The following is a 13,677-nucleotide window of genomic DNA, read 5'->3' as shown; positions in this document are numbered from 1 at the left end:
TTGTAGGTACAGAACACTCTTCTGACAGTGTGTGGGATAAGGATGAGAGTATTGCTTTTTGGGTTTTTTAATGCCCTAGTTTTGCTGTCTGACATTATTTTACCCCTCTCATATACCTTTCACTCTGTATCACCAGTCTGGCTAATCTTGACTAATGAATACCCAGAGATAGGTGGACTGAAACTTGAATTCTCAAGTAACATAGAGAAGTCATATTAACTGAACTTCAGAGAAGTTTTGTCAGTTGTCGAAAAGAAATCCCAACAACGAGGTCCAACAGCAAGGACCTAAGGTATAGCACAGGGAACTATATTTAGTATCTTGCACTAACCTGTAATGAAAAATAATATATATATGTATATGACTGAATCACTATGAAACTGACATAACATAAATCAAATATACTTTAAAAAAAAAAGAAGCATCTGTATCAATTTAAAAAAAATTCCATTGGATTTTTATACTGATATTCCATTAAAACTATAAATTAATTTTGGAAGAAGTAGTACCTTTAGAACATTAAATCTACTTCAAAAACATGGTCTGAGTCTCTTCATTTGACTTTTTTTAATCACTCAAATGTTTTTGTTTAAATATCACATGCATTATCCTTTAAATGTGTGTGTATTTAGCACTGTTGTAAGTGGGATCTCTATTATATCTATATTTGTGTATTGTTGATTTAGAGAAATACCAATTTTAAAATGTTTTCTCAAGCTTTTGAAACTATTTACTATAAAGATTTTTCAGTTGTTTCTCTTAGGTTTTCTAGTCTTAAAGTCATTATTATACTTTTGCTGCTTCTTTGCCATTGTTACATCTCTTATTCCCATTGTATATCTTACTGCATTAGCCATAATCCTGAGATACTTGGTAGTAACAGTGATTTGAGGCCTGCTTTTGATGGAAGATAATACATTTAAGGTTTTTACATTAAGAATAAAACCAGCCTTGGTTTGACATAGGCCATCTTTATCATAGTAAGGTAGTATCTGTCTACTTATAACTGTTGTGGTTTTTGTCTTTTTGAAAATAGAAATGAATACTGATTTATCTGAAGTTTTTTTAGCAGCTGTTCAGATTGTCTTTAATGATCGATTATTAATGTATTGATTATTAACCTGTGGATGTATTAATAGGTTTACTAATATTGAGCCGTCCTTCCCTTTCTTGAAACTTACTTGGGGACATGGATTATTATTTAACTTTCAGTTGAGTTCTGTTAGCGATTATTTAGTATATTTATAATTCCAAACAGATTTAATAGGAAGAAATTCTAATTCTAAAAATACAGTATCTTCCATAGTAGATGGAAATAACTAAGACCATTATACTCTAGTCACTAAGGTATTGGTCCTTCTATATTCTAGGTATGCTATTGTTCTCTTTTATTAAAACTTTATAGGGCAGGGAGTAGGTGATATCAAGAGACAGGATCATAATTCTAATTTTTCCCAACTAGAAATAATCATCTAAAATAGGGGAATTCCTCTAGCTGAGAAGGCCTGAAAAAAAAGTCAAGAATGATACTGGTGGATGACTTCTGAGAGGTGGTATGAGAGTGAACAAACACTTCGGATACCAGAGTCAATCTACAGGATAGTTATGTAGAGTAAATGTATGGGCAAACATATTCTCAAATGTCCTGAAATTAGAGAGCATTTCAGCTGGTATTTGGTAGGACTCTCACAATTTACCATTTTTTTGTTGTTTTTCTTAAATGCTGTTAAGGACGAACTTTCGGTAATTTTTATTGAATAGTTTTTTTCCCGCTCCCCTAGGCATTATATGAACTTCTCAAGTGTAACCATAATATAAAGGAAGCAATTGAAAGGTACTGCTGCAATGGAAAGGCATCTCAAGGTAAGAAACACTTGGGATCAAGAGAGGGAGGTGACAGGGGATGGTCATTTGGGGATCAGAATAAGAAAAGTATCATAGAGGATGGAGCAATCCTGTAACACTTGTGTAAGATCTGTGTTCATCTTCATAGTAAATAATTTTTTCTTTTCTTGCCCTCTAATTTTAGACATAGCGGAAATTGTTCAAATACAAATTAGTTACCCCTGGGTCACCTCCATTTTCTTTAAGAAATAGTTGGTAATGAACAAAGCAGACCCCAGAGATGACAGTATATCCAAAGTAATGAATAAGAATGATTTTACGATTTCACTGGAAAAAAATGTTGTCAGGAAATCAAAGAGATTAAAGATGAAAAAAAAATGTATAATATATCCCACTGAACTTATTGCAAGAAGTGTATTTTTAGTAATCATGTAATAACATTTTTGCAGTGCTTAGGTTTTGTTTTGTGTCAGGGAAAATGGTTAACTTTAATTTCAGTATTTTTGTCATATAAATTGATTGCATGCATCATAGCTTTCATTAAGTATATACAGAATGAAATAATACTTAGTAATATTATATAAATGGCTTGGAAAAATATAAAAGCTGAAAATAGTACATTTAAAACTTGTAGATTGAGATAGTACATTGAAATACTTCCTTGTAAAATCTGCTTCTTTGAAAAAAAATATTTGAAGCTCTCAAACTCTGAAAACTAAATACGTTTTGTATTGATTTTGGGGATCTGGTCTCCACTGTGAATGAGGTACTTCAAGTCTCCTCTGCCCCAAGTAGATTTGATTCATCAGCATTAACATCTGTGGGAAGTTGAATGGGATTTAGTCTTTTGGGAGCATGGCTGTTTCTTATTCCCTTTATATTTCTATAGGATAGCACTCTGAAAATCGACTTTAAATAAATGTGTTGATTGTTTATGGTCTCTAAAGAACTTACGGGGTTTTTAAAAATTTATTTTTTAAATTGAAGTACAATCAGTTACAATGTAAAAACTTACTGTTTTGGTGTAAGTTTTTTCCCCCTAATTAAAAAAAAAAAAGCTCATTGTTTAAAAAAATCTGAAAAACTGTGAGCGTAAGTTATAGAAAAAAATCGTTAAATTCTTATCCCAACATGCAGAGGAACAAAACTGGTATTTATATTAGTATTCTAGATTTTTTTGATAAGATTTATAATAGGCATACTTTTGGTAATCCTAACTAAAATCTATACATACAGAACTTGTGTGTGTGTGTGTGTGTGTGTGTGTGTATAAGTTTTTAGCCTTTTATAGGGAAACCATACTGAAAGTAAATTGATTATTCATATAAAAGAGTTTTGAGGCCATTGTATTTTGTTTTAAAATTTCTTTAGAAGGAATGACTGCATGGACAGAAGAAGAATGCCGGAGCTTTGAACATGCGCTGATGCTTTTTGGAAAAGATTTTCATCTTATACAGAAGAATAAGGTAAGTTAGGCAAATTAGTACAGAGAAATTGCTTAGTAATTACAATGAATATAAGCAACCAATTTATAAGTCATTTGAGTAGGGGAGAAAAGTTATAACTTGTTAATGCTCCCCTGCCATTAACATTTCTGTTATTTTCTGATCAATTTCTGTAAGCCCAAAACTACTCTAAAATATAAAATCTAGTTTAAAAAGCAATAGGCATGGGGGGAGGGTATAGCTCAAGTGGTAGAGTGCATGCTTAGCATGCACAAGGTCATGGGCTCAATCCCCAGTACTCCCTCTAAAAACATAAATAAAAACCTAATCCCCCCCCAAAAAAGAAAGCAATAGGCATAAAATACTGACCTACTCAGCTAAATACTTTAGAATCCTGTGTTCATTAGGACAAAGAGAATAAGCAAAGTATATTTTATTGAATTATCCCAACGTATTAGAATACACACACACACACACACACACACACACACACACACACACACACACACACACACACACAAAAAAGACTTTAGTTTTACAGCAGTTGCAGGTTCATGGCAGAATTGAGAAGAAAGTATAGAGAGTTCCCATATGCATTTAAGGTTTGTCCCTTTTGTGGCTCATTTCTTTTTATTATTGAATAATATACCATTGTATGAGTGTACCAATATGTTTACCCATTCACCATTTGGAGGACATCTTGGTTGCTTTCAAGTTTTGGCAATTACGAATAAAGCAACTATAAGCATCAGTGTGCAGGTATTTTTTAGATGTGTTCAGCTCCATTGGATAAATACCAATGAGTGTGATTGTTGGATGGTATGGAATAGTTTTATAATAAATTACCAGACTGTCTTCCAGAGTGTGCCATTTTGCATTCCCACCAGCAATGAATGAGAGTTCCTGTTGCTCCACATCCTTGCAAGCGTCTGGTGTCATTGTTTTGGATTTTGGCTATTCTAGAAAGTCTGTAGTGTATCTTGTTTTAATTTGCATTTCCCTGATGACATATGTGGGTCATCTTTTCATCTGTTTATTCGCCATCTATACATCTTTGGTGAGGTGTCTGTTAGGGTCTTTAGCACATTTTTTTAATTGGGTAGTTTGTTTTTGCAAGAGTTCTTTATACATTTTGGATAACAGTTCTTTATCAGATAGGTGTTTTACAGATATTTTCTCCCAGTCTTTGGCTTATCTTTTCATTCTCTTAACAGTGTCTTTTGCAGATTAGAAGTTTTTAACTTTAATGAAGTCCAACTTACCAGTTTTTCTTTCATAGATTGTGCTTTTATTGTTGTTTCTGAAAAGTCATTACTATCCCCAGTGTCATCCAGGTTTTCTTCCATGTTATCCTCTAGGAGCTTTTATAGTTTTGCAGTTTACATGTAGGTCTGTAATCTGTTTTGAGTTTTTTTTGTGTAAGGTGGATGTAGATGTCCAGTTGTTCTAGTACCGTTTATTCAAAAGATGATCTTTCTTTCATTGAGTTGCCTTTAATCCTTTGTCAAAGATTAGTTGACTGTATTTGTGTGAGTCTGTTTCTGGGTTCTCTGTTGTGTTCCATTAATATATTTGTTTATCAATACTATACTATCTTGATAACTGCAGCTTTATAGTAAGTCTTAAAGTTGGGTAGTGTCTGTCCTCCAACTTTTGTTCTTCTCCTTCAATATTGTGTTGGCTATTCCGGATCTTTTGCTTTTCCATATAAACTTCAGAATGAGTCTGCCAATATTTACAAAATAACTTGCTGGAATTTTAATTGGGATTGCACTGAACCTATAAATCAAGTTGGGAAGAACTGATACCTTAACAGTAATCAGTCTTCCTATCTATGAACATAGACTATCTCTCCATTTATTTAAATATTTCATTTTTTAATTGGAATTTTGTAGTTTTTCTTATGTAGATCTGGCATGTATTTTGTTAAGATTTATACCTAAGTATTACATTTCTTGGGGTGCTAATGCAGATGATATTATGTTTTTAGTTTCAAGAATCAATTGTTCATTGCTGTTATCTAGGAAAGCGGTTGACTTTTGCATATTAACCCTATATCCTACAACCTTGGTATAATCATTTATTAATTCCATTCATTAGTTTTTAGGATTTTCTATATAGACAGTCATGTCATCTGCAGAGTTTTCTTTCTTCTCAAACTGTGTACCTTTTATTTCTTTTTCTTATTGCATTAGCTAGATCTTCCAGTATAATGTTGAATACTTTCATGCTTTTTAGTATTTATGAAAACCTATTGTTTTCCCAAAGATGAGATGAAGTGTTTAATTTAGCGAATAGATAAAACATTTTTAAAGAAGTCTGTGTTAACTTTTTAAATGGAAATAAAACTTCAGTTTTGCAATGACTTAGGAAATGTACTCATTTATTTCACAAATTAAGCTCTATCATTTACCAGACATTGTTTTAAGCACTAGAGATACATCAATGAATAAGACAGGAAAGGTCTCTCTTCCCAAGAAGCCTACATTCTTTTGGAAGACTTAAAGAGTTAATACGTTTATTGAAAGGTATACTTTATTTCTTGGTTTAAAAAGCTTATTCCCATGTTACGATCTTTATCTCACAGTGTGCTCACTAACTACGATAGAGATACTGAAACTTTCTTGTTGGGTACTGATTAAACAGGGGGAAAAGCTTATTGGGTAAAGATACAGAATTTTGTCTGTATGTCTGAACTCATACCTAGAGCTGTATATTGTTAGAGGAGTCCTAGTCTGGATATGGAGCCAAGTTGAATGAGGCTCAAATTTTGTTACTGTTGTTGTTTTTACCAAACTCTGTTGGAGCTAAGAGCCAAATGCATGATGGAGGAAAAAATCCTGCCTTTAGTTGGCAATCATCTTAAATTCCAGATGAGGTAAAGTGCTGATCTGTTTGTCAAGCGTTCTTAGTTTCTTTTGGGTCATAGAACCCTTTGAAAAATGTAATAAAGCTGCATCCTTCTCCCCAGTGAAGTGTACCTGCATGAAATTTGGGAATGAGTAGATCCCAGTGAAGCCCATTCATAGATCCCTTAGGATTAGGAAGGACTCCTGCTAAAGTCAGAATCACAGTGAAAGTTCTGTGAAGAAAACTAAAGGATGCCAGTGTTTTAGGATTTTCAGTAAAGATTTAAGATAATTTCTCTGTACACATTCATTATTATTATTACATTATAATTTAAATAAAAAGCCTTGGGCTTTTATTATTAAATAGTGTAAATGTAGAGACAGTTCACTAATTCAATGTTCAGAATTTCATAATTGAGGGGGTAGAAAGCAAGACCAATGGGTTGAAATTACAGTGTTAAAAAAAACTTTTGCATTAAGAAATGCATAGAATTTGTTGATTTTTAAAAATCCAACTTTTTTTTTTAGGTGAGAACTAGAACAGTTGCTGAATGTGTAGCATTCTACTATATGTGGAAGAAATCTGAACGTTATGATTACTTTGCCCAACAGACAAGATTTGGAAAGAAGCGATATAACCATCACCCTGGAGTTACGTAAGTACTATGGGCTTGACATCAGGGACTTTTGTTTTTAACTGTGATATGCAGTCATAAAATTACTGGGGTGTGTTTTTTAGGGACTATATGGATCGTTTGGTAGATGAAACAGAAGCTCTGGGTGGGACAGTAAATTCTTCAGCCTTAACTGCTAACCGACCTGAGCCTATTCCTGATCAACAGCTGAACATTCTCAACTCTTTCACTGCCAGTGACTTGACAGGTAAAATGAACATCTTTTTGCATTTTTTAGTATAGCTTGGGGCAAAATTATATCCCTTTTGTTGCATGACAAAGGACCACTTACTGAAATCATTTTCCATTTCTTTTTAGCTTTGACCAACAGTGTAGCGACCGTCTGCAGTCCAACGGATGTGAATTGTTTGGATGATAGCTTTCCTCCACTGGGAAACACACCCCGTGGACAAGTAAATCATGTGCCTGTTGTAACGGAGGAGTTACTCACCCTGCCCAGCAATGGGGAAAGTGATTGTTTTAATTTATTTGAGACTGGATTTTACCACTCAGAGCTAAACCCCATGAACATGTGCAGTGAAGAATCAGAAAGACCGGCAAAGAGATTGAAAATGGGCATTGCTGTTCCTGAATCCTTTATGAATGAGGTTTCTGTAAATAATTTGGGTGTGGACTTTGAAAATCACACACATCATATCACCAGTGCCAAGATGGCCGTGTCTGTGGCTGACTTTGGCAGTCTGTCTGCCAACGAGACCAATGGTTTCATCAGTGCCCACGCCCTGCATCAGCATGCCGCCCTTCATTCTGAGTGACTCGAGTGAGGGGCCCGGAAACAGTGGGTGTGCAGTACCAGTAAACTTGAGGAAAGTATCAGGTTTGCTTAGTCTTTCACTGGAAGTTTGAACCTTTTTCATTATGACATCAGTGATGTCAGTATGTATAGAACTATATCTTGATTTATCAAGAGTATTTTCATTTTCAATCCATAAATGTGGAAATGAACTATGATCAGCAGAGTTGGGAACTAAGATTGAACTCTGTGGTGCAGCTTTAAGCTCTGCTTATCTCTTCCTCATCCCCAGTACCTCTTCCCTACTCCCTTCTTTTTCTATTCTTTTCTGTTTCCCACTGCCCTCACTCCCAATTTTAAAACCTGTAGACAGAGGCCACCAGCTCAAAACCAGCACAGATGTTCTGAACTGAATGGAGTGGCTTCTTTTTGTGTAAATTCCTTTTGCCGTAATGGATGCAGTGGAATAACAATGTTTACAGGTACCGATCCCGATCCCTGCTTAATGTAGCATTTTTGGTTTTATTTTCTTAATTAAATAAAAGCAGGGGTAGGTTTCTTTAAACTGCACAAACATGCAAGGATTTTTTAAAAATGGAAACTTCTCTCATGTTATTCAACTAGAGCACTTCAGTTTACAAAACAGCAAGTCCATCTTTATGGAAGCCAGCACGAGGAACTGTGTGCAAATTATGAAGACGCTTGCTTGGATCCTGTTTCAGAATTTTAGACCAGGTCTACCTTACACAGAATTGGTCATTTTACTGCCAGAAGATTTCTGTGTAACTTCATTTATTGGCTAAAAATTTGGCATTTGAAGATGTGGTATTCACATGGGGTTTTGTCCACCGTTATCAAGATTGTAATCATAAAAATCATACTGGTCATTGATATTTTAGTTTATCCTGAGGCAGTTGACTTGCAGGGCACAGTCTACAAAGCCTAGGATGTTGCCACTCATTGGTTTACATTTTGGGACACCTCTTAAGTTGTTTTGTAGCACTGCAGTTCAGAGTGTTAATAGTTAGGAGGGATTTCTTGATTTTACACATAAGGCAGTAGAACCTTGAAGTATATTTAAACTTTACTGTTTAGCTTGAACAGTTGGCAAGAAAAATGTGAGTTCCTAGCTGAAATAGAATGGTACGCTACCACTTTAAGTTTTAAAAAGTGTTTGACGTTCAGATGCATCTCAAACTCAGTTTTATTTTTGTTCCAAACATTGTGAATGAGAAGCCATTGTCATAAACTTTGGCCATTTTTGCTCTGTAGAAATGCATCTTTAAGTTATAAGGTGAATTCAAACAATATGTAATGCAGTATTAGGATATGATGAGCTTTGCTTTTATAGTTCAGTTAAAATACAGAATTTTCCTTTTTTTTTGCACCGTCTTAATTAAAATTTTCAATTTCTATTAGTTGTCTTGCTTTGCAAAAAACTTAAGTGTTTGGCTGCATTGCTGATATTTTTAAGTATAAATCGCTTCAAGGTTGTGCTGATGAGTAGATAGAATGTAGTGACCTTAGTAGTGATGGAAAGGGAGGGTATTTATTATACAAACTGTGAACTGCAATGACATCCTTAGTTTTGGATGATGTGTATTCTTGTTTTTCTTTGCAGCATTTTAATGAAGATTGCTTTGAAGTGTTTACGCATTAGCACATTTACTATAAAAGTTAGTTTAGCACAGTGGACAAAAGTAGTTAAATTAATAACTTATAGTCCATCTCTAATTTATACATCTGAAGTCTAGCATTCCTGTATGCACACAGTAAATAATGGGTAGCCTGGGCTCTGTGTTGCTTTCAGATATTTTTATCCAAGTTGTCAGCTTCTTATTGCTGTGGTGTCGTGCTAAACTTTGAACCTGATTTCTTTTGTTAAAAGTGAGTACACCTATAATTTAGTAAGATACTGGCCATAATCTTCCATTGTTATAACTTTAATTTTTACTCTGGGTTTACAGTGGCTGGTCTGTATAAAATAATTTACACAAAGATGACTGAATGCTAATACCAGTTGCACTTAAATGAACATGCCCATTCTCAGTAGCTGATGCAGTAATATATTCAGTTTATCTATGCATTGCTGGGATCTTGATATAAGATGGAAACAGCGTTTCTTATCTAAAGTTTTGATTATCAGCAAGTTGAATGGACACTTTAGTTATTTAAATAAAGATTTTTGACCAAAATCCAGAAATGATATGAGAGAAAAAGAAATTCCAGCTAGTTTAATAGATTTTTAAACGCCAGTCTGATTTTAGCCTCTTAGAGAGCTCTAACTAGCTGGTAACGTTTACTTTTAATTCCTTGTTAAAATGAGGCAATAATTTGCAAGATTTTTGTATATATATGTAAATTCTTCATATCTTTTTAGATCTAATTCAATATTTTCTGACTGCTTCCTCCATGTATAATACCATTTTTGTGCATGCTTGATGTGACATTCATAAATTGTACCACTAAGACTTTATTCATGTAAAATAGCTATTTATTGAATTTCCTTTTAAATCTGGATTTACTGGTCTTTTTTTTCTTTCCGTTTGAGCATCTTAACAGAGAATTTGTTACTGTTTATTAGAAGAATTGCGTTTGAAAGCATGAAAATAACTGATTTGCAATCATATGGAGAAACAATAATGCCTTTATTATCAAGTGTTAAGCACAATTCTTATAACAAACTGTGATAAATTCTTTTTTCTTTTTTCCTTTGTCACATTATTTTCATATGAACAAACCAAAAATCCACGGTGAGCAGTTGCAGTGTTGGCTGATGTGTCTTTCATGTACAGGGGGTTTGAAGAGGACAGCGGATTCATTTAGAAGTGAAACTGGTGCTGTGATTATAGCAATACTTTACTTTTGTTAGTCGTACTCCACTTTTTCATGCTAGTTTTTTCAGTGTTTAATTTTCCTCTTGTCATGGTCAACTGCTGAATTTACTTGAAGGATGTAGAATACTGCTTAAAAAATACTAAATTGTATACAATTAGGTCAAAGAATTGTGCATTTGTTTCCTTTTTAATTTTTACAATTGACAGTCATAATATTTGAGAACATCAGATCTAATAGAGCATAGTGATACTGTTTAATTTAACCAAAGTCTCTAGTGAATATTTCAACTTTGAATGTAAACTAACAAATAAACCTGACCACCAAGGAGATTGTTTTCCCAGAGTTTCAAAGCACATTGTCTACAAATGGAAATTGAAATAATTTATAAAAATATTGACATTACTATGTTTTTTAAAAAGTTCTTAATTTTTTCACTAAAAGGAGGAAACTATTAGTTTTATTGTTAAATATGGTAGATATTAAAATTCCTCTTAGATGACCAGTGATTCCAATTGTCCCAGTTTGAAATAAGTACCCTGTGAGTATGAGATTAATTAGTGACAATCAGAACAAGTTTTAGTATCAGATGTTCAAGAGGAAGTTGCTATTGTTGCATTGATTTTAATATTTGTACATAAACACTGATTTTTTTGAGCATTATTTTGTATTTGTTGTACTTTAATACCTGGTGTACAGTTCCAGAAATAAAAATCTGGAAATCTTTTTTTTTCCTTGGTTTGTGTGAGTATTTGCCACAAATAGATTTTTATTTAATGACTCTTAAGCTATAACACATGGGTAGATATTAACCTCTGTTAAGTTGGTTTTAGATATAGTAAATAAGATATTTGCTAGGTAAGTAATAAAGTTGGTAGAAAAATAAGCTTTCTTTAAATCCTCTAAAATAAATTTCCACCTATAACATTTTAGTCATCCCAAAGTGAGGATTCTGCATACATTCAGTTTAATTCAGGAAGTATTTATTGAATGTCTCTCATGTTTGAAACATTGTTCTTGGCAATTACGTCATTTAAAAAGACATGAAATCTAAAACTTGATCAGATGTTATTATTTGACAATATATTTATAGTAAACTAATTTCCTTATCTAGAAATATCTTCCATAAGCCTTCATCTTTTCAAGCTAAATATCTCAACCTAATTGCACAAGTTTGTCCTCATATTTTACTTGCTCTGACCAGAGCTTTATCTAGTTCCATTCTTCATATAAGTGATAAGATTGCACATAATGGCAGATTTGATACAAGGATAAAAACCTTGACTCCTCTGCTTCAGTTGCTTGTTGAAAATCACATTTCTTCATTCACAGACACCAAAGAGCCTTAATGTGCAGGGCTCTCTGGTGGACGCATACACAGAAGCGCCTTCAAAGGGGGACAAGCACTAGCCTGGTGTTTTGAATACAGCCAAGAGTGCAGCCAAGTGCACATAAGAGCATGGTGTTTGAGGCTTTCAGGGGAGGGAGGAGAGCCTTGTGGGAGCAGAATGATCTCCAGTCACTCGTAGTCCTTATCTGTTTTGGCCTGCTGCCTCTCGGACTTCTCAAACTCTTCATGCCATCTGTCAACTGGATTTTTTTGTTATATGCACTTTCAGTTTTTGTCTTTTTTTTTTTTTTTTGGTGGGGAGAAGTAATTAGGTTTATTTGTTTATTTTTTTATTTAGTGGAAGTACTGGGGATTGAACCCAGGACCTCTACCACTGAGCTATATCCTCCCCCCAGTTTTTAATTTAAATTAGTCTCTGGGACATAGCACTGTTTATCATTTCCCACCTAGGTAAGTGATCTCTAATCCTTAGCCTCTTCAACGTGTCTTTGTGGGTTCTCTGACAAAATAGTGGACAGGGGCACTCAATTCATGGTCCTAGACCAGAAATGCTCACATTTTTAGAGATTTAATATACTCTAGCTGGAATTCATTTTAGAGACACACATGCTCTATTGTGTACCTTGATTTTGATGAGATTGTTTTTACAGAGGTAAAGCCAATACTGCCACAAATTTGTTTTCTGTGTAGAATTAATAAAAGCATTTAATAAGTATGTCAAAAATAAGTCATTTACAAATATTTAAAAGTTATTCTAATAAGAAAAATTCTATTTTTTTAAATGTTAATGTTTTGTTTTTTAAAAATATCTTCACCCCTGCAGTCCAGACCAAGTCATGGTACTGGGCAAGTTTTAAACTCCCACTGTGAGCATTTTGTTAGCAGGAACTATGTTATTTTTTTAATCTCCTAGGACTCTTCACATAGCAGGTATTCACTAAATGTTTGTTGACCTATATTACTCTTAAGCTGATGATGACTTTTCCCCCAACTTAAAAAAAATTTTAAAAACCTTTAAAGACAAAAGTTAAGATAACAGTATAAAGAACAACCTAGATTAAACAATTAACATTTTCCCCGATTTGACCTTTTTCTATATAACATGGATTTTTTTTCTGAATTATTTAAAAAAAGTCTTTGACATTGCAACATTTCACTTCTAAATACTCCACCTAGTATGTCCATAGGAGTTAAAAGTTTCTGTATTTTACATAAAGTTCTGGGTAACAGGATCTTGCTCAAATAGCTTGGCTTTTTTACAAGATGAGTCCCCCTGATCTCTCAAAATCTTGGTGGCACGAATAAAAGACAAATGAGGCTGAGAAAAAGATGCTGTCATGGATTTATGTGCACATACCAGGTGAATTCTATAGAGAAGTAGAAGGTGGATTCTCAGGGGTGGCAGTTGGGGACCAAATTTCAATAAGGTGGTTAGGCGAGGTGACAAAGAGTGAGCTATAATGGCTATCTGGGGGAAAGTTTTTGGAAGCAGAACTAGTGCAAAAGGCCTGAGCTGAGAGTGTGCCTGGCGTGTTCAAGAAGTGGCAAGGAGGCAGGTGTGGCTGATTGGGGTGAGCTGGACATGCAATCAGAAGTAGTGAAGGACTTTACTCCAAGGTAGGAGTTATAGAAGGGTTCTGAGCAGAGTTGGGTCAGAATCTGATTTATGTTTAAAAGAATCATTCTTAATGATCTGTTCTGTAAAGGGGGCAGCATGGCAACAGGGAAGGCAATTAGGAGCCTTTTGAAATTGAAATAAACTATGCAAGAAAAACTGTTGGTGCAGCAGTGAAGGTGGTCTGAATCTGGTTATACAGGTTCCATTTTAGGATTTGAGGGACCCAATGGATAACACCCTCCTCCCTATCTAAGTTTGAAACTGACATCTGGATGCAGAAGTCAGGTCGATGGAAATCAAAGTAAC

At 34.2% G+C, this 13,677-nt stretch overlaps 1 protein-coding gene across 2 annotated transcripts in view; it reads left to right on the top strand.

Annotated features, from left to right (window-relative positions):
* The window catches only part of MIER3 (MIER family member 3), a 30,255-nt gene extending 19,126 nt beyond the window's left edge, over positions 1–11,129 (top strand). For both annotated transcript variants that reach the window (XM_074358531.1, XM_045525071.2), the window contains exons 9-13: positions 1,782–1,863; positions 3,217–3,311; positions 6,668–6,795; positions 6,879–7,021; positions 7,132–11,129. In XM_074358531.1, the coding sequence (XP_074214632.1) occupies positions 1,782–1,863; positions 3,217–3,311; positions 6,668–6,795; positions 6,879–7,021; positions 7,132–7,589 (906 nt within the window). In that variant the 3' untranslated portion in view covers positions 7,590–11,129. The remainder of the gene's footprint in view (positions 1–1,781; positions 1,864–3,216; positions 3,312–6,667; positions 6,796–6,878; positions 7,022–7,131) is intronic.
* The last annotated feature ends 2,548 nt before the right edge of the window (positions 11,130–13,677 follow it).

Source organism: Camelus bactrianus, chromosome 3 (assembly GCF_048773025.1).
Source record: "Camelus bactrianus isolate YW-2024 breed Bactrian camel chromosome 3, ASM4877302v1, whole genome shotgun sequence".
In the NCBI taxonomy this organism is placed as follows: domain Eukaryota; kingdom Metazoa; phylum Chordata; class Mammalia; order Artiodactyla; family Camelidae; genus Camelus; species Camelus bactrianus.
The sequence above is the reverse complement of the archived record's forward strand: the minus strand, read 5'-3'. Positions and strand labels throughout refer to the sequence as shown.